The sequence below is a fragment of the Tamandua tetradactyla genome, chromosome 1 (assembly GCF_023851605.1).
Source record: "Tamandua tetradactyla isolate mTamTet1 chromosome 1, mTamTet1.pri, whole genome shotgun sequence".
In the NCBI taxonomy this organism is placed as follows: Eukaryota; Metazoa; Chordata; class Mammalia; order Pilosa; family Myrmecophagidae; genus Tamandua; species Tamandua tetradactyla.
This window is the reverse complement of record NC_135327.1, coordinates 87,218,818-87,246,779: the sequence shown is the minus strand read 5'-3', so window position 1 is coordinate 87,246,779 and position 27,962 is coordinate 87,218,818. Positions and strand designations below refer to the sequence as shown.

At 38.3% G+C, this 27,962-nt stretch overlaps 1 protein-coding gene across 1 annotated transcript in view; it reads right to left on the bottom strand.

Annotated features, from left to right (window-relative positions):
* TBX20 (T-box transcription factor 20) overlaps positions 1-27,628 on the bottom strand; it is a 62,063-nt gene extending 34,435 nt beyond the window's left edge. The window contains exons 1-6 of the mRNA XM_077119988.1: positions 27,051-27,628; positions 23,350-23,602; positions 22,247-22,411; positions 18,529-18,637; positions 15,269-15,427; positions 6,077-6,153 (exon numbers count right to left, since the gene is read on the bottom strand). Coding sequence (XP_076976103.1) covers positions 6,077-6,153; positions 15,269-15,427; positions 18,529-18,637; positions 22,247-22,411; positions 23,350-23,602; positions 27,051-27,177 — 890 coding nt within the window. The 5' untranslated portion in view covers positions 27,178-27,628. The remainder of the gene's footprint in view (positions 1-6,076; positions 6,154-15,268; positions 15,428-18,528; positions 18,638-22,246; positions 22,412-23,349; positions 23,603-27,050) is intronic.
* Between the last annotated feature and the right edge of the window lie 334 nt (positions 27,629-27,962).

The following is a 27,962-nucleotide window of genomic DNA, read 5'->3' as shown; positions in this document are numbered from 1 at the left end:
AACTTGGACAAACTAGTTGAACCCTGGCACCAAAAACTGATAAAGAAATAAAAAAAGAAACAGTCAGATTTCCATTATGAAAATGGATATGAAGTCTCAAATAAAATACGAGCCAATTAAATCCAGTATAGATGACATTTATCCCAGAAATACAAGGAATGTTCAATAGAGACAATAAGACTACAATTAATCACATTGTTAGTTAAAATTAGAAAAGCAATTTACATTTTCTCAATAGGCGTTTAAAAAGCATTTAATACAAATCCAACAGTCATTCATGATTTTAAAAATGTTATCTAGGCAGAAAAAGCTATTACTTTAATGTGATAAAGAATTTCTGTCTGAAACCAACAGCCATTAAAAAGCTTTCATAATGATAAAACACTAGAGGAATTCCAAGTTAAGCCAAGAACAAGAGAAAAATTCCATCATCATTATTTTTCAATAGTGTCCTAGAAAATTTAGTCAGTATAAAAAAACAAGGAAAAGATAATTTTTGTAGTATAACTACTGGCAAGAAAGCAATAAAATGTTCATTTTTGCAGATGATACAACAGTCTAACTGGAAAACTCAAAGAAACATGAGAGAGTATTAGAATTCATTTTTTAAGTTCAGTAAAATGTCAGGGTGCTGAAATCAATAGCTTTTCACAGACCAAAGTAGGCAGATATCAATTTAAACCACTATTTACAAAAAGCAAACCACCCAAACCCTCTAGAACTGTTCTGTCCAATAGAAATGTAATGGAAGCCACATATGTCATTTTAAATTCTAGAAGCCACATAAAAATAAAATAAAAAGAAACAGGTAAAGTTAATTTTTATAACATTTTATTTAGCCCAATATGTCCAAAATATTATTTTAACATGTAATCAAACTACTGGTGAGATATTTTTCATTCTGTTTTTATACTATGTCTTCAAACTTCAGTGGTTTTTTTTTTTTTTTCTGTTTACAGTGCATCTCAGTTTGGAACAGCTACATTTCAAGTCTTCAAGTGGCCAGTAGCTATTGTTCTGGCTAGCAGACCTGGTATATGCCTACTAAGAGATGCACTGGACTTACAAATTTGCAAACTCCAAAATTTCTAAAGAAGATAAAAGGAGAGTTCAGTGAAAAGACAAACATATCACATATTCTTAGAAGAGGATTCTTAACATTTTAAAGATATGAATTTTCTCCCCAAAATTATTGTCTAAATTTAACACATGCCCAAACAAAATGCCAACACCTTTTTTTTTTTTTTTGGAGAACTTGACAAAATGATTCCAAAGTCTGAAAGCATAAATGACAAAAACTATCAAACAATGACAAATGAAAAGAGTTGGCACTCACCACATCAGATATTTATGTATCATGAAATATTTACATATGCTATCAATTTACAAAAATTACATCAATGCAGTACTGGCAGATTGATGAGGATGTAAAAACTAGCATACGTAAGAATTTAGTATGTGATAAAGATAGTTATAAATCAGGGAGAAAGGAATATATTCTCAAAAATATAGAATTGGGACCACTTGTAAAGTTAGTTATGTACCTATTTAATATACACTAAAATAAGTACCACATGAGTTAAAGATTTGAATGTAAAACTAGAAAGCAGTAAAGTGATAGAAAATTATAGCTGAATATTTACATAATTTTGGAGTGAGGGAAAGTATTTCTAAAATAGAAATCACAAAGAAAGAGAGCAATAGACTGGATGTTAATTTCCATTTATCAACAATAACATAAATAAAAAGATTATTTTCAGAATGGCAAAATGATTCTTCCAACATATATGAACAATTAAATACTAAATCTCTTGGTATATAAATTGCTTCTGTAAATCAGTAAGAGAAAGATGAACAATCCAAAAGGAAAATAAATGTACCAAGGACAAACAGTTCAATTCACTAGAGAATGTATGTTATAAATTTTCACCTATCAAATTGGCAAAAATAAAAAGATGATGCTCATGTTGACAAGCATAAAGAAAAAGGGCCACGATGTGGGAATCTGGCGGTATGTATGAAAAGCCTTAAAAATATGTATATCCTTTGACCCAGCATTTTCATTTGTGAAAATGATTAAGAATATGCATAAAAAGATAGCTACAGGGCGGGCCGCGGTGGCTCAGCGGGCAAAGTGCTTGCCTGCTATGCCGGAGGACCTCGGTTCGATTCCCGGCCCCAGCCCATGTAACAAATACGGAGAAACAGAATACAATAAAACAAGAAAATGTTAAAAAAAAAAAAAAAAAAAAAAAAAAAAAAGATAGCTACAAAGATTTTCCTCCTACTACTGTTTTTAGCAGAAAAAAGAAGAAAATCTAAATGATTAATATGTAAAATTGGCCAGATAAATAATGCTACATAGTGGAAAATGAGGCAGCTATTAAACAGTATACTGCAGTCAAATGCTCTGTACTTTGGGAACTCTATTTTCTGCATACTATTTTGGTAAATTTACAACTTCTCTAATTAAAAAAGTGCACTGCAGACATATATCTCCTGATGTTAAGGACAACTTATTTAAAATAGTGTTATGATATAATAAATTTGAAAGGAGGAAAATGACCATGCATGCACAGGGAAGTATTTGGAACATTATATAACAATGTTTTGCCAGTGGTTATCTCTGAGTGAATGGGATTTCATTCCTTTCTTTGTGCTCTTTTTCTTGCTTGCCAGTATTTTCTGATTTTTCTGCAATGAGCATGAACTCTTTTTGTAAAAATAAAACTTATTTTAAGGAAACCTTAATTTTGAAGAAAACACAAAAAATCCCTCCCGGATATGTTTCCTTTTTCGGAAGAAACACTGCCTTTGTGTATAGGCCAGATTGTACAAACAGCCAAATAAAGTGATGTCCACCGACAGACTGTTTGCAGCTTATTCATTACATGAAACCAGCAGATAATTCTCTCCCTAATCTAAATAATTATAAATTAAATTCTCCTAAGAAACCCCTTTGGGCTATTGGTTTGTTCTTAGCTGTCCATAGAAGGCATGTGTGCAGAGCATCTAATAAAAATACTTTCTACTTTTTCTAATGAGATGGATTTCCCTTTACAAAAGAGGGAATTGCTACCTCTGAGGAGTAATCTGCCCATGAAATTTGTGAGACATTCAAGTATCAGAACAGAATCTAGTAAAATTAGTGCAGGAAAACCATAATGCCTTTTAGAGCATCCTGAAAGCTTATACAATTATAGAAGGAATAGTATTGTGAGTTTAGAGGCGTTTAGTGCCAATCCTAAAGGCATTTTTATCTGGATATCCCACACAGTAGTTGTAAATCTGAAACAGGAAACTTGAAATCATTAAGGTCACATATTTATAACATCATATTCAATTAGGTTACAAACGTGCAATTTCTGTCATCATGTCATAAAAAGATGTGTTTTTCTCTCAGATCTCATATAAAGAAAAGCTCCTGGTATTGTTACAGATTGGGGCTGTTTTCAATCAGTTACAGGGACCAATTCAATTACTAAATGGTTTAGTGCAGTAACTGACTCCAGACTAATTTAATTTCTTTAGGTCTCTAAAGATCAATTGATCTGATTTGTTCCATCCCCAAAGGCTGTTTAGGAAAAATTCAGACTTAAATACCTGGAAATGAAATCTGAAACCTGGGCCAATTTCACACTACTTAAGTCATCTTGCAAACTTTCAGCTAGTCACATAAGAGTACTCTCTTGGCCCTCAGACCACTGAAAGCTACTTAGCTTTGTGTACATGTGAGTTTCTCCACTCCAGGCTGCTTATTCAATAAGTGGAAAATGCGGCTGCATGTATTATCTATCAAATATGATGTTTTAAAGGGCAGTCAGAACATATTCATATCTCACAAGCACTCGTGCACTTGTGTGACTAAAGAGCTATTTTTACTCTAGTGCTGGTTTATAAAGACTATTAAGAGTAGACTTAGATGAGGTAAAAATTGTTAGGTCAAATGGTATCTGATAAAATGAAGAATTTATAATTATTTTACACTTTTAGATTTCTAAACTGCTTTCACAAATCTCATCTCACTCGATTCCCATAACAAACCTTTGATGTGAGCAAGGTTATTTTCTCCATCTTGTAAAAGAGGAAATAGACTCAGAGGTTAGATGACTCCTCCAGGATCACTCAGTGTGGTAGGTTGAATGATGTACCCCAAAAACATGTTCTTCATCTTAATCTGCCTGCCAGTGGGTCTGAACCCACTGTAAATAGGACCCTGGGAAGATGTTATTTTTAATTACGGAATAAGAGTGGGTCTTAACCTGGATTGAAGAGGACCTGGAAGTCGCAGAGGTGAGAAAGGAGAGGACATTGCTTTGTGATAGGAAAACCCAGGAACCCCAAGGATTGCCAGCAGTCAACACCAGAAGTCTACAGTCTTTGGGGAGAAAGCAAGCCATGTCAATGCCTAGATTTTGGACTTTTTGCCTCAAAACCATGAGCCAATAAATTACTATTGTGTAAGCCAACTCATGGTGTGACATTTGTCAGAGTAGCCTGGCCAACTAAGACACACAGCTAATAAAAGGTAGAGCTGGGCACTAGCCCATGATTTTTGTCTTCCAATATATCATGCTTATCCTCTAACAGGAGACAGAAGATATGATGCACACTATAAAAACACACCACTACTGCCCCACTGAGTCGTTGTCATCATTCTTATTTGACATCTGACTAAAACTGATAAAAGTTCACTTCCAATTCTATCTGCATAAACCCAGTCTGAATCAGTGCCCTCTGGCACTCCAGAAATAGGAAATGAAAAAGGTCACGTATAAATGAGAACAGGCTTTATAAATGGATTCATTGTTACCCACCGTGCAGGTATGGTCTCCAGAATTGTCTGTTTGTCCCCCTACATTCCATATCTTCCCTCTGCATTTTGCTGTGGATTTCCAACCACAAGGTCAAGTTTTTTCTCGGACCTTAACACTTCCAACTACTTATCAAGCTCTCTAACTTCCTAATCAACTTTCTTTTCTTCTAAAACCTACTGTCCCTGTCCAACATTCAGCCTCTTCTCCCGGCTTCTCTACCTCCCCACCCAGCTTATATATCTATTCCCCCAAATTGAAACTAGCTCCCTATAATTTATGATTTATATTAGGGTAAGATCAGACAGATGTTGCTAGTACATGTAATCGTCCCTTAATTCAAATTGCCAGGGCAGACTGGTCAGAAATGGTCAGGAGATGGGATGATGTGGTAGGTAACAAAGAGTGTAGAAGAAATGTGAATCATTTGGTAGGGAAATCAAACAAAGATGTGGAGATAAACTAAAACAGAGGGCTGGTGGCTAAGGTACCTGACCTGTTAATAAAGACAACAGCCATGTCAAGAATAAGGATAAAAAGTTACATAGAGAAGTACAAACCAGTCTGCTTGGTTGAAAGAACCTCTCTTTGAAAAACAGCTTTCTTGACATTTATATTGGGCAAACTATGGATTTCAATATAGTTATTGACAGTCACCTAGACAGTGCACACTACGTGAACCATTTTAATTCAATAAAAAGGTGGGGTAAGTTCTAGACAGATGAATGACACTCATCTTAAAGGTCCTGAGACCTGATGTCTCTCCTATTGAATACAGACAAAATTATATGATCTTGAATTAAATTATATTTCCTTGTTTCAAAATCTCAAACTACCCTTATATTCTTCATGTTACCAAGTAAAGTCCACTTCAGAAGACAAGAGGCTATCGAGAGTCCATTTCTTTGCAGATTGCCACTCTTCCAGAGACGAAGCTTAATATCATCAAGAGGATTAAGTCTTTGATAACAAGGAAGCCCTATTTTTTATGGTTGAATAAATGTCTTGAGCCAAGAAATCATTTCTCGAAACCACCTCAGAAATCGAGCATATAATAGATCCAATTGCAGCAGCTGTCAAGACTTAAGCAGTGCATATCTGCAGGGTTTATAACTGGGAGGGAAGGGGGGCTGGGAGCAGCAAATCAGTGCCCATAAGCAGTAACGTCCTGATTCTTTGGAGTGAAGAGGAGAGTGTTCTTACAAACTCTCTCTTCTCTTTATCTTATCTGGACAAAGAAGTAAACAGAAAATTCTCATTACCTCTCGATGTCAGTGAGCCTGGAGGAGTCCCGGAATCCTTTGGCAAAAGGGTTGCTGTCTATTTTCAGCTTGGTTATCTGGAAAGGAAAGAATGGGAACACAACTAGATCATTTCTGAAGTCAAGGAAGTAAAGTTAGAAATAGAGGGTTTTTTTGTTTGTTTCATTTTCCACTGTACCCCAAGAAAATCGTAAGGCCCCTCAGTGTGCTGAGAAGTATCCAAAGTGCTAGAGAAGTTCATAGGAGCCCTGAGGGGTCATTGCCTGGATGGGATGATCAGAAAAGGCCTTGGAGAAAAGGAGGTGTTTGGGGACAGGCTGGCGGTCAATGGAGAGAAACAAGTAGGGATGGGGGCCTTTCAGGCATGGGTAGACATGAACCATTTGGCTGGGGTGTGAAGTATTTAAGAGAGCAGTGAAATGTTAGGGCTAGATGGGGGTAAGGAGCCCTGCCCAGTTGAGAATTCCCACCTAGAATTCCAGAGATTGGTGGGCCATGGGGAATAGAAACAAGAATGCTGCCTCAGTGTGACTGGGCAATATCCTTTGTTAATACCTTGGACACATATACATACCAAACAGATAAAAAAGAAAAAATGGCCAATAATGGCTGCATAATCAATAATTCAATACTATATCAATAGACATGATATAAAATGTTCAGGATATGAATGTAATCCTGTTCTTATTTCTAATCAACTAAAATAGAATCAAACTACTTCATCTTTTATTATCTGTCCATATGTTATTTATAAAACTCTATACTTATATGGGAAAAACAGTTTCTAATAAGAAATGAATCACAATCGTAAGTATTAAGTGTCTGTGCTATAGTACTCTTAATTCTCAAAGGTTTAATATTAAAGTAGAAAGATCCATTAAATCATATGCCCTGCTCCTCCAAAGGAAAATGCATTAGATTGTGAATCTAATCAAACAACAATAACAACAACAACAAAACACATGCCAAAAAACCCCACAGGAAATACTGATTCAAAGATACTTGCCACCTAAATGCTAGAGCTGAAAGGAAATTTATTGACCATCGGTCCCTGCCCTCATAGGACAGATGGTCAAACTGAGGCACAAAGAGGCTAAGTAGCAAGACAGAGCCAGTTAGTCACTTCATTAGAACCAGGTAATTTTTAAAGAGAGTCCTAGCTCATTAATATCAAAATCAGAATCTACTTTAATTTTTAGAGAGGGACACACTCAGAATATCCTTAACTGAGAGAAAAGTTATAGATGGAGGCATGTATTTCTTCTTCACAGGAGTAAATGTAATCAAAATAGATGTTCAAAATATTATTTTGTCAAAAAGCAACTTTCCCTTTATAGTTCACTTTAAACTAATAATACATAGATAACTGCTTTTTTATTACAAAATCAGAACACATTTTTCACTTTCAAGTTTTCTTAACATAGCCAAACCAATGTACAAGGTGTAAAGAAGCTATTTACTTCGCTTAAAATGGCACCTTTCTCTCATGCTCCCCTGACCAAAGAGACTGCTTCCTCTCTAGCAGTAATATTGGCAAGTTATAAGATTCATTCTTTAAAAATATCAATCTTTAAAGACACTGAACAGTGTCTCAGAAATGTTCAACTTCAGCCCATTAACAATGACTTCAGGTTAGCTAAAGAAAATAGCTAATTTCCTTCTCCGTTTAATAAATGGAAACTGGTAAACAGGGAAGGAAATAAGCTAGATACATAAGAAATCTGTTTTCAGCGGATAGCAACAGCTATGCATATAAAGAAATACACAGGAAACCCCTGTGTTTGCTTCTGAAATGTTGCTATCAAGAGCATGCAGAGAACCTTCTCTCATACAGGACTACCATTTTAATAGTCATGGATTTCTGAAGGGTGGAGCCTATTTTAGGCATTCATTCAGACAGGAATTTAGTTTTAAAGGCCAATTTTCAAGAAGAAAGAGAAAAAAATTCATTCGTTTGAAATAAATTGTAAATTTCTTCTCAAGTCCAAGCAATCAGTATGTTCAAAGATTATAAGATACCAACAACATGTTAAAATCCCTAAGGTCAGGAACTATGTCACTTTCTATTGAATAATTTAAGTTAAAATGCTTTATATTTCTAAAGCGCTTTTATAGTTCATGGAAACGTTTTCCCAACATTATAATTCATTCAACAAATATTAACTGAGACTTGATGACTCGTCAGGCACTGTGCTAGACGCTGGAGGGTACAAAGATAAAGAACATGTGGTCTTTGCCCTAATGAAGCGTAAAATTCCAGGGAGCAGGCAGGGAGATGCACAGCTGACCAGAACTCAAGGTGGATTTAATTGGCACAAAGGAGGGTTGCAGGAGAGCCACTGCGGGGATGGTGTTAGGAGATGAATTGTGTTTCCCAGAAGATATTTTAAAATCTGAATGCCCAGTACCTCTGTAGATGACCTTGTTTGGAGATAGGGTTGACACAGATGGAATTAGGGAAGTTGAAATGAGGTCATACTGGAATAGGGTGGGTCTTTAATCCAGAATGACTGGTGTCCTTAGAAAAAGGAGAAAGGAAAACAGAGATGAGAGAAAATGGCCATATGAAGATGGAAGCAGAGATTGGAATGCCAAGGACTGTTGGCCATCATCAAAGACCGGGAGAAAGGCAGGGAATAGATCCTTCCTGACAGACTTCAGAGAAAGCACAGCCATTCTAACACTTCATTCAAGATTTATGGCCTCCAGAACTGTGAGACAATACATTTATGCAATTTGAAACCACCCAGTTTGTGATACTTGGAAACTAAGACAGTTAGTGATGTTAAGGATAAATCAAATCCAGATGAAAATTTCAAACCGAGACTGTGGGGTACAGCTATAAAATTAAGGTTTGCTTCAAATAGTACATATATAAAACTGAAAAGTGAATGGATTTTCCATTGGGAAAATTTTCTGGAGACAGTGGTAGAAAACTTATCCAATGGAAAAAAAGTAGTTATTTTGCAGCCATTCCTTTAAAATGTGAATAATATCAAGTTTTGACTTACTACCAAAAAATGGATAAAAGTATAAAAGCGTTATCTATTTTTCGTAATAGCTAAAGAAGGACTTTTGGTTCACTTTGTCCCTGAAAAGAATTTGAGGGTTTTATTTGTTATTCCTCATATTTCCAAAAAGTAAAAGTCTATGGGCCCAGAGATGTGACAACTGCAGTTATAAATTCTACAGTACCCTAATACCACATAGAGAATACACACTTTCAAAACATGTGTGTTGTTGAATAGATGTGCTGCCACATCTAATATTAGTGCCATAACTTAGAATAAGAATGTGAGTTAAGTTCAATGTGAGTTTTCAGATTTCTTTGGAATTTTCTTTCATTATTAGAATGGTCTGTTTCCAACATCATTGTAGTCCATCTTTCATAATTCCCAGGAGTTTTCATTTTTATATAATTTCCAAGCTACAGAAAAGTTGCAAGAATAGTCCAAGTGCTGTCATAGGCTCAGATTCACCAGCAACGATTTCATTTCAATGCACTAACTAGAAAAGGAGCTCAAGAAAATAATCTGGCATTTACTTTATCTATGGATCCTCTTACCTAATACCTGGGAGGAACAATTGCTTTTAGAAGTGGGAGGGAAAATCTGAGTAGATTTATTATGACTAAAATTGTATTGGGGCTCCAAATAGGTTTTGTGGAATATTAAAGAGAAACACAGAGGTCATGGGTTAAACCTGTTAGTGAGCCCCGATGCCATCGTCAGATCTCCAGCCTCTGAGTATTTTTTGAGTATCCACAATAAGCACCTCAGAAACGTTTACTGAGCTTTAATTCAAGAACAAGCAGTCAGAAACATGATTTGTTCTTTAACTGGTTACAGATTAGGTGAAACTCTTCTTGAGTTTACATAAAGAGCAATTCATTTTGTTTTTCTAAATATAAAATTAAAAAATTGTTAAAAAGTGAAATTTTAACATTTCAGATAAATATTTTTAAAGGCCATGAATAAAACCAGTAGAAATAGGGAAAGCAATTCATTTCTGAAGACAATGTTTTACATCCCTTTATGAAATTTGGCATAACTGAAAAAACTACACCTGTGAGAAATGAGAGAAAGTAGCTGAGTTAAGACAGTGATTTCAATTGGTCACTCTCTTCATTTATTCCCTAATATAGGATGCCTGCAGCTTGTAATACTGCTTGAACAATATCGCCTGTATTAGAAGTGATACTAAAAGAAGCAAAATTAATCACCTACCAAACACTGCATGTAGAGAACCCATATGAAACCACAGGTATGGCTCCCTTATAACTTAAAAACAAATGTAAAAAGCAGCAACGTTTGTAACTTCATGAAGAGAAGGCTTTAATGGGGCAGAATAGCAGAATGTGCTTAAGATATCCTGAGGTTTACTGTGCATCCACATTTAGGCTAAAATACATCCCTGTTTTTCATGAATTATCTCAGTAATATAAAATATGCATTTCTTAACCAGAAAATTCACTCCTTCAATATTGCTATTATCTATAGATAAATGTTTATGCATACCTGGAGGGCCAGTTTTGACACTGCCAGCTGTGCCAAAGAAAAGGGAACCTTTTCCATTGGTCATTATTCATTGTGATATCACTGGACACTAAAATCTAGCTAGGTTCCTAGCCACAAGGTGAAATTGGTCCTCAGAGACCATTTCTCCAATTATCAGGAAAAGAGCTGTCTAAAGGCATTTAAAAATGAAGCCTGACCTACACTTCAACTCTACAACAACGGTTTGCCTGTTCAAAAATAACGCTTGACCTTTAAATCTTAAATTATGAAATAGTTTGTTGAAAGTGTAATGTATTTAGCTTTTATCTAATAATGTAAAGAAATGCAATTATTCTCTCACAAAAAGCAGAGAAAGAAATAGCAAAAAAGGTCCCATTTTCATTGCTCATGCTCATAAATAAAATTCACAGCCACCATAAACAAGAAGCTTTTTCAGAAATTCTACTGGAAACTCTGATTTGATTCATAATAGATATAAAAATAACAGTTTTACCTCAAATTTAAGAGAAATAGAAGTCCTTATTCTTAGGATAAGAAATAGAACTTTCTTTTCCCTCTTTGTTCTTTGTGGACCAAAAAAACCCAAATATTTATATTATATATAGTATATACTTAAATTGTTTATTTACTATATATAGTATACATTTGCAATAGGAAAATTAGTTAACACATGTGGTATAATGGTGAAGGAGATGTGAGAAGCCTAGAAACAAGCAGGGGTAGTTTTAGAAAATGGTATAGGACTATGGAAATGCTAAACTCCAAATTGATTTATTCATTTAACATATATTTACTGAGCACTTGCTATATGAATTTTGATTAGCTTTATGAGGTTTATAAACCATTTGTAAAATGGGCCTATTAGTACACCAAATCAAATCTTTGGCTATTAATTGAATTTCCAATCTACATGGCTTTTGCTAGGGACTGTGGTTTTAACAGTGGATGCATAGAGATAAAGCAGGATTTATTCATAAAATGAATTCTAAGTTTAGTTGCTTCCATTGTGGGTAATTTAGCAATGAAATGATATATTAATCATATTAATCTTTGTATTTAATGATTCAGTATAGGACAGCTGAGCACTGATGGCAGGGTTTTGAGTCCATTTACATTCTCAATTAGAAATAAACAGTTGCAAGAGTGGCAACGGGTGTTGGAATATATGCTTATTAGCATCTTAACCTATTCTAATTTAGCAACATTTTCAAATTCAGTTTTCAAACCTTTTGAGACTGTCATTGGTCACTCCTTTGGCCTTACAATTTACCCTGGTGCCTCCAAATAGTTAAAATTAAGAGCCAGATGATCAGAACCTCATGATGCTGAGTCTGTCACCATCTAGATTTGTGACCTTGGTTGAGTGTCTTAACCACTCTGAACCTCAGTTTCTTCATCTGCAAATATTGCTCATTGGACCTTCTTCAGAGGATGTCAGAATTTTTTCTTATATTGAGGGGGGGAATGTGGACAGACTTTTTTTTATTAAAAGTAATAGATTCAAACCATTAATTTTTACTGGATCCTAGTTCAGAGGGGGGAAAAGTTATAAAAGACATTATTGGCCCAAACTGGAAATTTTTCTAATATGAACTGAATATTAGATGATATCAGACAATAATTGTTACTAATTTTCTTTGCTGTGATAGCAGTATTACAGTTATAAAAATAATGTCCTTATTCTTAGGACATACTTACATAAGTATTTGGAGGTAAAATTTCATGATGCATGCAATTTAGTTTCAAATGTTTCAGGGGGAGAGAAAGAAACTGAATCGAAGCAGATATAGCAAAATATTAATTGTCGAATCAGGTGGAGAATACACGGGGGTTCATTTTACCATTTTGTATATAACTGAAATTCTTCACTTTGTATAGATCTGAAATATTTCTAAATAAAAAGTTGAGTGGGGAAAAAAGAATTAAATGAGATAATATAATTAAAGTGTGCGGCTCATATTAGATGCAGTGAGCGCTGGTTGATATTTGGACCTCCATCTTAGGATGACTGTCCCCAGGTTACACTCGCTGCTCTGCAGTATAAACGGTGCCCTGTACACAGTAGAAAAACAATGAGCATTTTTTGGGAAAAAAAAGAACACAAACAATTGAAACCCTTTCAAAAGAATGTCATGGAGGGCAGTGCAACGGTGGCTCAGTGGCAGAATTCTCACCTGCCATGCCGGAGACCTGGTTTGATTCCCAGAGACTGCCCATTAAAAAAAACAAACAAAAAAATGTCACGGAGTCCTCCCAGGTCAAAAGCCAAGAGGAGGTGATGCCCTGCTTTCTTGGGGACAGCAGGAGGATATAGCAGAGTGGTCGAGAACAGCACCTCTGAATCCAATCACCTGGTTCAGATCTAAGCTGGGAGCAGAAAGGTTGCCTTGGACAAGTTATTCATCTCCATGCCTCAATTTTCACAATGGTAAAATACAGAACCATAACACTGTTGTTCCTATCTCATAATATCATTGTGTGGATTAAATAAGATAATGCACTTCAAACGGTGCCTTGTACATAGTAAGCACCCAAATGGTAGCTGTTATTATTATTAAGATAATAGCCTCCTATTCCAGTGTACCATGGTTTGAGAAGCCCTGACATCATTTATTCAAACTTACTTTTTCACTTATTAAACCAAGTCTAAGGCGTTATACTTAGAAATGTCCTTTAATTTTGTTCTGTGTTGTTATTTTCACTAAACACACACATATAATTTACCTCTTCTTAGCTTTGATTCTCTTTATACAGAATTTTAATAAAAGCTATGAAGCTTCCATATGACAAGTTTTTATTAATTTCCAAAAATCAACAGGGTTTCTTGAATTAGTATAAATCTAATGTTGTATAGTATAAAAGCTATAAATTCAATTAGTATAAAATGAACTGAAAGTTTCAGGAATCTTTTCTAAGCCTATCATGTCAGCATTCCACGACCCTTCAAATAAATTAAAAAACAGGATTTTTTGGTTTCAGTGGTTCCAGAGTCCCAGAGAAACAGCATTCATGTTTTAGAACTTTGTGGGCAGCAATCTACATACATTTTTAGCTTGGGCATTCTCTCAAAGTTTCTACTCTTGTGTTGTAAACTTGGAGATAATTCAAAAATTGTAACACTTTGCTTTTCCTCTAAGACTACTAGCATGATAACAAGTATAAATAAATATATAAAAAATTATATATTTTATTTCATTAAAAAATATACCACTAAGATTTTAAAATCCAAATGGTGACAACCTCCCTTTTTGACGGTCCCAAGACAGCCAAATAGTAACCACATGCCTTACATATAGAGCACGTTGCAGTTGTCAAAGACATTTTCTCCCACATTATCTCATTTGATCTTCACAGCAAGTCCCTAAGATATTCCACCCAGTTGTTAGCTCTGGTTTACATGTAAGAAATATGGCACTTATCGTGGCGAAATGAAACCTACTCTGATGTGACAGGCTCATGAGCCTTACAGACAACATCCACTTGGGCCATCTGCCCACATTCTTTCTCTGGGCTTCCACTTCCTCATGTGCACAGGGCTCCCTGGGATTCCATGTTCACCTGCTTGCTTTTCCTGAGAGACCCTGCCTCAATTCTCCTCTGGCTGGCCAACCCCACGCGGGACTCTGAGACATCAATCAGACAGCACCTAACAGTCACTCACTCAGAACCCAAAGCATAACAACATCGACCTGAGAGGAGGGCGACGGCCTGGCTGTCAGTAACTCATAAAGCAAAAGCAAGACACAAAGCCCTGGAGAGGTTCTGAACAACTGAACTTTTCCAAATAAACTGAGAATGTGATTCCTTTTGACTGAACTATATCAAAAAGGAATTCTAGTTCTGGTCCTCGGTGACTGTGGAAAAGTTACTTATCCTCTCTTGGCCTCTGCTTCCTCACCTACAGAGTGCTAACAGCCTGCAGGGTTATGCTGACTGTGAAAGAAGAAAAGGTATGGGAAAGAGTCTAACAGCACCTGTACTTGTTAGGCCCTTGATAAATATTTATTGAGTCAGATTTAACCTTATGGATGAAGAAATGCATAAGTTTTAAAGATGGTATACAACAAAGAACAGAAAATAAATAATTCAGTAATAGAAACTGCATATCAATGATGTTAATTAAGTATGCAACTGTTTACATATCGCAATTTTTTAATCTTAAAGAGAGATTAAACTTATTTAAAATCCTTTTACTAGAATTATCTCACCCTTCGTGACAGCTGAACAAGCTTCACAAAGTAAAGTATCAGCCATTTGGGCAAGTGGCTAGGATATATGAATATATAATTTAGCAAGAAAAATCAAAATTCCTAATTTTATGAAGCTATGAGTATATGGTTATATATGTTACAGGATTCTATGAGAAGGAGGAGAAGAAGGGAGGTAATTTGTCGAAGAAGAGAATTTGGGGTGGGTTGGGGACAGGGGAGTGGGCAGTGGACAACTTGGCTGGGAGTACAAAACCCTAGAAAAGCTAGTATCATACAGCTCTTTATGACTTTGAGCCATGGTCACTCAACATTCTCTTAGATATCCCTAGGGCTGCTACTGAAAGGCTGCCTCCCAAGTGAGCGACCACTTCACAGTATTGGGATATCCCTTCCCTTCCAGAAAAGCAAAGAACCTTCTACATCCGTATCTTACGTAGGAAGTAAACTGTGAACTGTACACTCACCAGCTGATTCTGGTAGGCAGTGACCGCCGTAAAGACTGTCTCGGGGAAGACGAAGGTTCGGAATTCCTCAGACTTGAGATTGAGCAACGAGGCGGTGTGGTCTTTCTTCTTAATGATGTGCACCCGTGGCTGGTACTTATGCATTGAGTTCAAAATTATCTACAACCAAGAAGCAGGAAGAACTCCATTTTAAATCCTTACATACGACTGCTGAAAAGGCCAAAAATCAGGGGAAAAAAGCCCCAAAAAACAGAAAGTCGGAAGTTTCAAATTCTTCAGGTAAATCATTATCACGAGATTCTCAGAATCATGGCTGTGAATCGCATTTTACCAAAACGACTGTAAATAATACGAGTTATTTCAACTATCCACTTTCCAATGATCAGACAAAAAGAAAAATCATCTGGAGGATAAGTTTTATTTATTTATTTTTAACTAAGTCTTAAAAGATGGGTTTGTTTGTTAGTCTGGATAGACCAAAGGATGGTCTAAAACAAGAAATTATATATTCTGAGAGGCCAGATTGCTTTTCGGGGAAAAAAAAAAAAGTCTAATTTAGAAAGGTCTGGGTTGAAATCCTGACACCACCACTTTTGAGTACTTTAATCATGGGTCGAACAATTTCAACTGTCCAACCTGCAGTTTTCTCAAATACAAAACTTCATAGCGCTGTAATGAGGTTTAGATGATATAACCTTTGTAAAGGCACGAAGCAAATAGTAAAAGGGCTCAGTAACTGTGAAATTTATTATTAGATCCAACAGCTTCATTGATTTCTAACTTCCAGTTATAAAAATAAACCTGAAAAATAGTGATAGCCAGCTTCCATTCCACTGCTAGTAAAAAATGCCAAATACTACCTATCTGGTTAATGGGGAGTAAACAGGTAGTCATTTTTGTGTATCTTTTAATTAAAATATTATAATTTACCATTATGTAATCTGAGCAACAAAATTCACTTCCAGATATAAAAGGTTCTCCACAACTTCTGCTCTGCCCCCCAGACAGCTATGTGTATCTACAGAATTGGGTTTGTCTTTCCTAGATCACAGGGTTCATATTTTATGTCGTCCACACACCCAAGGACCTAGCAGAATCCCTCTAAGGAATTTTCAGGTCTCCCCCTCTCTCTCATACACAGCACACACACACACACACACACACACAAACACACAAACACACACCAAAATGCAAAACCCATAAACTTTTCCTTTTGGGAAAGGGCACTGGGCATACTCAGACCCCCATACTGAGTGTCAGAACCCAGGGCTCCTAGACTCTTTGCTCAAATCCTCTAGGGGCCAGGGAACACTAAAAGAAATATCGCTCTGCTTTGTTTAAGAAATAAACCTCTGGGATGCATGGGTAGTTTAGTGGTTAGAATGCCCGCTTTTCATGCAGGAGACCCAGGTTCGATTCCTGGACCACAAACCCAAAAATAAGTTTAAAAAAAAAAAAATAGAAATGACCTTCTGGAAAGAAACTTTTCTGTTACAAAACCAAAAATGCATCCATAAGAGGGGCTTCTTCAGAACTGATTCAAAGAAATTGTTTTAGCAACACAAAATTTTAAAATATTTCTTCGAGCTTTTCAGAACACACTGATTCTGGTGGCATGGGGTTATAATAAATCACAAAATTTTTAAAGCCAAAATGAACAGGAAACATCTAAGATTAAACAATTTGTTGAAGTCCAGTCTTAGCACAACAAGCCTAGAACCCAGGGCTCCTGAAATTCAATCTAGTGCTTTTCCCACCCCTGATGCTGATTCTATAAGAAAAACATTTTGATTCAGGATAGCTGATCTCAAAATGGACTCTCAAATCTTTCTGGAAAGAAGCAAACAATCCTTTAAAAGTTTCACATACGGAAAACAACAGAATCACAAAAGAATTTCCTTTCTTCCTTCAAAGACTTCACTAAAGCCAAAAAAAAAAAATTAATATGAAAGACATTAACAATGATCACTGACTTACAGAAAATATCACTCACATACTTCATTTTAAAAATATGTCAATGGGAACCGCTTAAAAAAAAAAAGGACAGTTATGCCAACGTCCTTAAAGATAAAGGTCAATTATTTTTTCCAATACATAAAATACCAGAAGCCTGCTAACCTACTTCCAAGAGCCCAACATTGCCACCAGCAGTCATGAGTTAACCTGATTACCCTGGCGTGGTCATGATAAATAAGGTCTCCTGCGGGCCAGTGGAGGGTGGCAATGCCTAAAGTGATTTACTTGGTTCCAGGTCCAATTCACCCATTTGAAGCCATATCTAGAGCTCTCTGATTTATTAACCACTTATTCCCATCTTCTTTGAGAAAGATTTTGAAACACTTCCTATGAATTGCATAGAGACAGTAAAAACTGAAACCTTAAGTGACAAGATACTTAATAAAGGGGGTAAGATATATATCACAATATTTAAGCCAAAGAAAGCAAATATAAAAATAGCCATCAGTTTTCTGGCAACAGAAGCAAAAAAGAAAGTCTTTTCCTCATCAAAAAAAAGGATGTATGCTTGTCTGGAGAGGTTAAAGTTTCCTTAGCATGAAATCTGAAACAGAATTTTTAGATGAATCTTTGTTTGAAAAACATGGAATAGTAGTGCAGACAAGGCCTTAAAAATGAATCTTATCAAATGCAGAGGGTTATTTGCTCTTAACTATTGATAAGAGCTCTGTTCTAATTATCTTGTTCCACAATTTAATGAACTCCTGACACAAAGTCAAACTGTTTTGTTTTCAATTTCAGGACTTTTTAATGCTTTTTCATGAGACTCTCCACAAAGTGGATACACAATGAATAAAGAGAACTTTTCCAAATTTATTTGGACATAAAATCCCTTCACTGCATGTCACATGAATGTGTTCTTTAGAGCACACTTTGGAAACCCCCTGTTGGACATCTTAGCCCTTTCCCTTCATGCTATGTTAACCTTCATGCTATGTTAACTGATATACCACTGACAGAGAGGGGATGTTTAACCCAAGAACAGGCTGCAGTAGCCTTCAAAATACTTATTCCCTCTGCTGAGGGAATCCACAGAATGAAGGTCCTTGGCCCCCTGACTTAGTAATGGCATGTGGCATCCCTGTAAATCATCTCTCCAAAACAGTCAAGATCCCCTAAGGAACACATGCAAATGTTCTCAAAGATGACACAGTAATGGAGGAGGAGGGAAGGTGAGAGGGAGGGAATTTGTAGGAGAAAGTTTTGCATGATCTGTCCTTTCCTCTCAGAGGCATTGTACTTACATGGCCGTGTTGATCCAGCTCATTGTTGGTGAGTTTCACTTTTTCAAAAGACACCATCTGCTTGAGTAACTGCTCACCAGTGAAAGGAGAATCTGGGTGCACATACAGCCTAAGAAAATTATTGAGACATTTTTAAAAACTCTGTTCTTTGTGGGTTATAAAATGTTCTGGTTCTATAGGGCACATAAACCTCACATAAATGGTGAATTTTACTTGCCTCCCAAAATGTCAAATTTATTAACAAAGCAATGCTAAATGACTCAAACCATCTAACAGTATTTATTCATGTACCCATAATCTAAAAGGAAGAATACTGAATAAATTTTCAACCATAATTTGAATGAGCCATTTTTTTTAGTTTTTTTTCCCCCACCCTTCTGGTCAGTTATTGTCCCACCTCTATCAAATATAAAATTGTATTGTTGTTAGTATTTTTTAAAGAAAGATTAGGTTATACTAATTGCATAATAAGACCCTAATAATAAGTATCACTAAAAAGCAATAAAACCAGGAAGAATTTAAAAGAAGAAACACTTTTCGAGAATCCATTTATGTAAACTTAAAGGTGGTTCAGTTTACAGTTTTATATTCCAAGACAAAGTAATTTTAATAGAGTGACATGGGAATTTTAATAGATCAGAGATCAAATCAGTTCCTCTTGCTACCTTCAACATTTCTACTTTCAACATATCTTATTATTAAGTGCTCACTAAATGAAAGTGAAAACAAGCCAGACAAAGCTCCAAATTACTCAATTTATTATTTGCAAAGAAATTAAGAAAAAAAATAAACTTTATGGGGAAAATATTCATTTATTGAACAACTGTTAAGTACAATGCAGTCTCTTACTCACAGTGTTAAACACAAGCTATTTATTCTACCTGCAGCCATGACATTAAGTACAACCCTTTCTGAATCTCACACCTGGTATCCTCTCTACCAAAACCTTTCTGAGGTCAGGGTGGGAAGCAAAATCCTTGATTTAATTGGACAGATTACTTCATCTTGTGTTAGGTTATCCATATTTAAAATTTCTTATAGGATCCTTACAACTACAATTGAACAGAAAACATTTTGATTGGGATTGCGAGGAACTAGAAAGGCAGGGAAGGAAAGTCTCAAAACCCTTCCTTGGTAATATTCACTTAAAGGACAAGAAATTTGCGCCATGGTTTATCATGCAGAAGACTAAGAATAGAGGAATTAGGTACATATGCTGAACCTCACAAAGCTCACCACAAACAAAACACAAGTAAGGCTGACTGCACCCAGGATTCTCATCAGTCCCATAGAAAAATGTAACAGCTTGAAGTGTTTGTTTGATTGCCTTTAGGAGTGTTCAGAATTGCCTTTCAGTTAAAATATTCTTTGATAACACAACAGTAGCTTTTCAAGTATCTTCCCTCCAAGACTGCATAGGTGCAGCTATTTTATGGATTAGTGCTCCCCCAGCCCCCACCAAAAACAGTCCAAAAATATTTTTAGTCCTAGAAGTTGCTGAAATGCTGCTCCCCCTTTAAGTATCATATTCACTATATGCAATCAAATTAAACAGAGATTAATATATTTACATTACCAATTAGTTTAAAGAAAAGCAAACGTTCTATGTGAAAATTTTAGATCATGTATAATGTTTTACCCATTTTTAAGATCAAAATGATATTATCAAGCATTATTTCTTCTGATTAGTACCAACTGACCAATGAATTTCAGTCTGAAATAAAATGCTTCAAACACTTAGAACCCCAAGGAATTTCTACCACCAACACAAAAATTCTTGCCTCCCAAATTCTTCAGCTTTCTCTTAGGGAGCTAGGAAATTTAGTAAATTATTTCTTTTAATAATAATAATAAAAGAGTAGTTGTTTAAATTATCTAGCCTATTTCCATCCCACAATACCCTAAACATTTTTAAATTTAATATCCACATAAATAAGCTGACATAGGATGAACGAAAAAACATATAGGAAGCCACTCCTCTCTCAAGGCCCCTAGAGCTTAAAATTCCAGCAATAGCTTAAACGTGCTTCAGTTGAGATAGTGTATTAGTTTGCCCTTTCTTTCTCCAACCAGAACAGATTAGTGACATAAACAGGACATGTCATATTTCCAAAGTCCTGCTGGCCTGCACCAGCTCTCCATACCTTCAGATAGGAAGAAAATGTATGTTAAATAAGAGTGATAAACTTCTGAGAGGAAAGCAAAAAAAGAAAAGAAACTTGTAAAAAAAAAAAATGGTTCAGAATCTGCTAAAAAAATACTTTCTCTCTTTTCCTATTCTTATGTTTGGTTTAAAACAATATTACAAATATCCACTCAGCCAAGGAAGCTCAAAAAGAATAGTAAATAGGCTATTTCGTAGTCAAAAGTAGAGAATATGATTTCTATTCATTTTAATATCCCTTACAACAAGGGTGAATCTTGCTTAATTAAAAAAAAAAATCAACTAAAGCTGTTTTTAGAAAATCCTTAGTCCTGACTGTTATTTAATATACTGATTTGGAAGGGTCAGGAAGATACTCTTCCTAGTCTCTTGTAAAAAGAAAATTTCTGAGGCTCTGTTTTTAATCCCTTCTCTTGCACAATTAGCAAATGTATGTTTGTTAATATGATCAACTACTAATTAAGCTTAATATTCATCTGAACCATATGTGTAAATTGTCCATTTTGATTCTGTGTCTTGAGCAAGATTCCAACTAGACACTTACAAGGATCCAGCTATAATTTTGATGCTCCTAAATCTACAAATTAAGTAAATTCTTAGCCCTGATATGAGCTTTCACAATCAAGTACAAAAAAAAATTAGTCATCAAACAACTTAAAAGCTGTAGACTTGATTTTAGAACCCTAAATGTTGTCAGCTAATATTCTTTGGTACTAAAGTATGCAGTTAAATTCCTCTAACCAACAGCCTATACTTGCAAAAAAAGGAAATACATGCTCTCCCCAGTCCCCCAAATATTCATTTGGGGAAAGCAAGAGACAGTAAAAGGATTGCATGTGTTTTTTCTAAAAGGGTATTCCTGGTAAAAACATCATTAGGAATGATACTATAATGATGGAACATATATGATCCCTGATATATAAAAGGATAACATTTCACAAAAAGGAAACATTTTGCAATATTGGATTACAATATTGAATGTAATATTTAATTATATTCATCCACTAAATTTAGTAAGGAGGGGAAATACAGTTTGCTTTAATTACTGAAATCTCTGAACCCTTTACTTATCAAAAACCAAATTTTATCCAAAATAATGTTTATTATGTATAGATATAGTCACACTTTCACATTATTTACCATAAGCAACCACTTTACTACATAATGCACCCTTCTATAAAGAACCGGAGGGCAGACACTTCATCAGTAGGCTTATTCGGTCCCATTTAAAATAGCCAATTAGAAATGAGAAGTGCCATTTGAAATAGGTCCAGATTTCTAACCAATATTCAAATTAAAATTTAAGGAAAACAAACCACGATGAAAATTAAGTGTAAAGAGAGTGCTTTATCTATGCACAAACTCTGTCTTTCTCAGAGGCTAACCCATATTTTGTGTAGTCAGTCCTGCTGTGTGGGCTTGGAATGCTCTCTGATCAGACAGAGCTGGGGGCTTTAAGCACAGATCTGCTTAAAATTCAAACCACCGGGGCAGAGACTTTTAGCAGCAAGGTCAACACGCATTTTGCTCCGGAGAAAACTCGGGGGCACCAACCTGGCGGGCAGCGGCGGGTCGGCCTTGCCGGCCACCAGCCAGGAGGAGCGGTGGTAGGCGTAGCGGTACCTCTTGTTGTCCACCGGGACGATGTCCATCAGGACTATGTACTTGGCCTCAGGGTCCACGCCCGAAAACGACACCCGGATGGTTGGAAACATTCTCCTAACACGGGGAGACAGAGAGATTCGGCCCAAGCTCACTGTGCCTAAGGAGCTGAAATGAATTGGGGTGGGAGGAAAAGTCCCCCTCCCGACCCGGCCCCTCAATCCCTTTTATGTCTTGTAAAGCCAAAAAAAGCGTCACCTTTACCTGAGTCCTCCTGGCTAAAACCCACGAAGGTCTGTGATTAGGGAAAAGCCCAAACACGGTTTGAACGATCAAGCAGGGCCGAGTCTCCAGGGTCGCGAAACCCACCCCTCATTCCAGAAACTTCACTGGCGCCAAGTGGCCAAAGGCCGAGAGGTGGGGGTTCGAAGGTTAGGTCTCCGTGGACCACCAACCCCCTAGCCCAGCCCGAGGACAGGGCAGCTGCCTGCATCCCTGTGGCTTGGTGTTCGCCCTCTAGTTATGGCCAGCTGTGCCAGCAAGCCTTCGGTTTGTCGTTTCAAATTTCGCTCTCCCGCCCAGGTATCTTTTTTTTTTTTTTTTTTTAGTAGGAGTTAGCGGCCTCTGCAAACTGAGGCCCATAAACCCGGAAGCCGCACCCCCGCAGGCCAGGGGGATGGGCCAGCTATTTCTACAGTAAATCCCCTGCAGCGGGGCACGAGACCCCTGCAGTCCCTATCAGCACCCGGGAGTTTCCGCTTCCCTCCAGAGCCCCGGCTGCAGGGAGCGCAGGAGACCTCGCCCTCCCCTTGCCTTTTCTCCTCCAGCCAAGGTGGAACTCCCCAGGGTCAGATCCAGAGAATGCAAACTAGTAGACTCAACTCCGCAGCCCTTTCCAAAGGTAAGTTGAAGGAAAGAAACCATCCTTGGAGTGAAGCTTCCTCTCCGTACTCCATGACCAGCGGGGTTTCAGCCAGTTTCTGGAAGCGCCCCAAGCCTCCCAGAGCGCCATCCGCTTGTACCCACTCCCGACCTTCCCGCAGAGGCCCAGCTACCTGCCCGACTTGGTGATGATCATCTCCGTGCCCAGCTCGTGGAATTTGTCCCAGAGTTCCTTAGTCTCCAGACTGCAGGCGATTTTGGCCATTTCCTCGCTGGGAATGATGGGGGTGGTGGGGATCAGCGGTTCTGTGCACAGCGAGGCTGACGGGCTGCTGCTGCTGCCGCCGCCGCCGAACTCCCCATGAGCATCCAGGCTGGTCAACTCGCCCAGAGGCTGGGCGCAGGACGACTTCTCCACGAATTGCTCTGAAGGCAAAGAGAATGAAGAATGACAGCTGACACTGTCAAGCAAGGAAAGGGTCCGGAAGGAGAAGCACATAACCAAAATAAGCACCTGGATTCAACTATGGAAAAGTTAGCTCAGAAACACCAGGACAGCAGAGATGACTCATTGCTAGATAGAACACGCGTGCAATTACCATGTAGTGACATGCCCAGTGCCTGTTTGCTGAACCAAACCAGTGAATTCTGTAACCAGGGCTTGTTACCATTACTGGAACCCACTTTGGGGAATAAAATGTGAGAGGTGGAGAAAGGGAAAAGGATCATGAAGGATAAAAACACAATCGTTTTCCTTCCAAATTCTAGATTTTGCACTTCTGGAGACTGGTGCAAGTCCTGCATCTTTCACAACCAGAAGGGACTTTTTTCCACGGAGTCCAAAGGAATGGAGAGATTACCACCTTCCTCACTTTGGAAGGAACTTTCCCTTCCCTCTTAGAGCCTGCTCTCCATAAGAGAAAATGAAACATGGACAGGGGAATAGAAGAAAATGGGAATGTGGTGGGGAAAAAAAAAAATCCTTTCATTTCTCAGGGTGGCACCCAACTAGGCTTTAAAATGAGAGCTGATTTTTACAGTATCCCTCCCAATCTGGGATCTTATGAAAGAACCCACCACACAGCTTGGCTGTATCAAGGAGACAGGCTCTCTGGGGCTGTTTTTGGAACTGGCTTAGAACAACTGCTTGAGGATTGAGGTGTGTAGTTTCCCCAAAAGGTCCTGGAAGCACAGAAAACAATCCCAAACCCAGGCTAGCAGGGTATTAAAATAGGACGATCACTTTACCAGCCACTACCAGGCTAGAATACCACTCACTGCCTATGAACCAAACATTCCCCTCTACAGCTGATAAGGGCCTGGGACTACATCAGTCACTTTGACGGAATACAGGGGGACTTCTGTAATTGTCCCAATTATCTCTTACCCCTTAGAAAAGAAACGACTTGAATCTGCAATGTGAAGCTGATGTCCAAATGACTCTCTTTTAAGTGCCTTTAAGGAATCAAAAACAAGTTCTAAAGGCATATGTACACACAGACATATATATACGACAAGTATACATCACATAAAATGCTCTGTTATTTCCCATGCTTCTCCTCAGCATGAGATAGGCAAACAAGAAATAAAGAAACCTACAAACCTACTGACTACTTACCTTTCCTTCTCTTACAGTGATAATCCAATTCCTGTAAAATGTCTTAATTTAAGAATTAATAGGACTAATATTAATATTATTTATTTATTTATTTATTTATTTATTTATTTATTTATTTATTTATTTAAAGAAAGGGAACCAGGCCCTGGCAACTTCTTATTTTCTCCTAATATTTTCAGAAGCACATTTGCATGATGTCTTCATGGGAAATAACAAACGGCCTGAGACATTTTCTTATTTTCTGATAATTGAAAAAGGTAAGCTAACTGAGCCCAGGAATGACCAGTGTGTAAGGGTTAGGAAGTAGAGGCAGAAGAAAAATGATCTAAAAATGTTCCACTGGCCTGAGGCATCTCTTTCAAATAGAATTAATGCATTTACATGGGCAGTCTGGGGGCACTGTGGACCCACATTCTACAGTTTGCTTCAAAATCTCACTAGTGTTTTAAGGTACCACATTCTCTTTTAACAGAACCTTTTAGTGTTTCTCTGCTGGTGTCTTTGGCTTCCAGTTATTAATTGTACTCTGTTGAACTGGCCAGCATAAGGGGCAAGAGTGCCTGCTAATTCTTTCAGAGCCCATCTCAAAAACTCAGGGAAAGACTTACAGATCATGTGGAGAAGAGAGTGCTACAAGCTGAGAACAGCTTTACTGTTTAGAATTTAGGTAGACAGTGTTTTTTTTTCCCTCAAGAAAATAAATAGGGAAGGAAGCAATGTTTAAATGACAGTGCAGCTGGCATGTTTCCCAGTTTGAGTGTCTGTACTTCTGTCAGGAATTTTTTAACCCACGTCTTCTTTCCTTGCTAGGTCCCAAATTGAGATGGAGGTGCTTATAAAGAGTTCAAGAATCCCCTAAAAAGGAATATAGATGACGGTGGGAAGTCCCACAGATACAGTTTTGAAAATGGTAGTTAGCTTGTTTCTAAACAATTGGGGTTTGTTTGACTGTTGTTTCAATTCCTTTGGCAGGTTTAGATTTACATAGGGGGTAGATGAGAAGAACCAGGAAAAGGGAGTGAAAACTTGGCAAACTCAGGGGGAGAGACTTTTTGGCATTATGCTTTCTGCAGATATTCTGGTTTCCTTTTCCTTGGTTGTAAATTGATATAGGGATTTTATTTCTCTCTTCTTTCTCTTCCCAGACCCCCTTATTTTCTTCTTTCCTCCTCTTTTTTTCCCTTCTTCTTCTTTTCTTCTTATTTTGGGCATGAGATGTCAAAATGTTGGCAAGGATGGGAGAAGGAAGGGAAAAAAGTGAAGGTTTAAAAATAAAAATTACCTTAAGTTTACTATCTGCTGTTTTGCACTGTTTTAGGTCTGCCAGATGATCAGATGCTATCATTATTTGCTGGGAACTCAGAGGTGATGATAAGGAAACTTCTTTCTAAAAGATACTTCCTTCTCCTTCAGTTGTAAACGGATTTCTAAGTACTTATCTTGGGGAATTTCTTCCTCACATAATTCCCTTGGCCTGAGGGGAACATAATCTCTACTCTCCCATTACTCTGAGCCTAATGAGTTCTATAAATGGTAAAATTGTTAAATAAATAGTGTAACTAAAAGTTGAGGAATTTGGGAAATGGTTACTGGTTAATAATTTTTGCCAACCTCAACTGAAAATAACGGCAGTTATAAAACTGAAAAGTCTGGAGCTTCTGTGAGGAAAATGTTCATGGCAGGCAAAAAAAAAAAAGGCTTATTCTACACTACGGTGGTTTTAAAGGGCTGGCTTTGTTTAGTCTATGGAGTGGGAGGAAAATTAAAAATTAAACCAGGTTCTTAGGAAGTCACTTACAATCTCCTTAGTTTCCAAATGCACAGGCAGCTCTTATATGCATAATAAATTCTGTTGTCTTAAAAGAAGTGTCATTATTTATTTCTGAACTAAAACAGCTTACCAGAAAAATTTACGCACACACACACACACACACACACACACACACACACACACCAATATCCGACTTGATATCGGGAAATGGTAAGAAGAGCGACAGCACGGAATATAAGATGCAATACCGCTAATAGTTAAACTGAAAATCTAAAGAAAACGCGTGCCAAAAAGGGGGAAAAAATCTACCCAGCGACGACTGACCTTTCGCCGAAGGGTCGGATGCTGCCTCGCGCTAGAAAAGTGGCCACCGAGCCGTCACTTTTTGGAGACTCCCCTTAGCCAAGGGGAGAGGGACAGACCAACATGCAGCATCCCTCGTTCCTGCTTATGCATGTCGCTGACAGCAAGACAGACTGACTTACCTAGGGGTTTGATGGTGTTCTCCGTAGCCTCCTTCTCCTTGGAGCCGCCACTCGACATGAGCGCGGCGATTGAGAAGGCGTTGGCACGGGAGGAGAGTTGGGGCTTGGGCGACGCAGTGAACTCCATGCCCCCCAGCGAGCGGTCCTGGCCAGGGACTGGGCCTGCCGAACTGCGGTCCAGCGTCTCCAAGGGAGATAAAGACACGAAACGCTGCGCAAAGTTTCCAAGTGCAGTCACAGAGGAGCCGGGGACTCCGGACAAGTCAGCCCCAGCCTCTCCAAAACTCCACACCGGCCTCTCTTCTCCCAGACCGCAGAGCCCCAGAGCCGCAGCGACTTCCAACCAGCCGGAGAGGAAGGGAGAAAACTAACCCGGCGCTCAAGGGGCTGCGCAAGCACAGGGGCGCTGGGCAGGGCCAGAGGCTGCGCTGCCCAAAGACGGAGCATCAGCCGCGCCAAGCCCAGGGGTTCCGGCGCGCCCCCTCCCGCGTCCTTGCTCCCGCTCCCGGCTGGGGACAGTAGAAGTGGCCCAGGCTGGAGGGAGGCAGCAACAGACTGAGAGACCCTGCGAACGGACGCGCGCCGGCGAGCCCGAGCACGGGCGAAGGGCGCACAGCGAAGAGAGAAGGACACTGTGCGGGGCGCTCGCAGCTCTGCGCCTTAATTTGCTGGCGGCGGCGATCCCTGCGGCCCGCAGCCAGTCAGCGGCTCTTCACGTCACCGCTTCCTGATTCCGCCGCCGGGGGCGGGGCCGCGGACCAGGGCGGGGAGGGTGCGCCGAGTCGTGGCGTCCGCATGGCCTCGCGTCGAGGAGGTGCTGCAGATCCCCTTTTGGGGACAAGGGTGCCACTTTCCAGAACCGCGCAGCTGCCGCGGACGCCCCTGGCCTGTTCTCGCCGACCCGGAACGGGA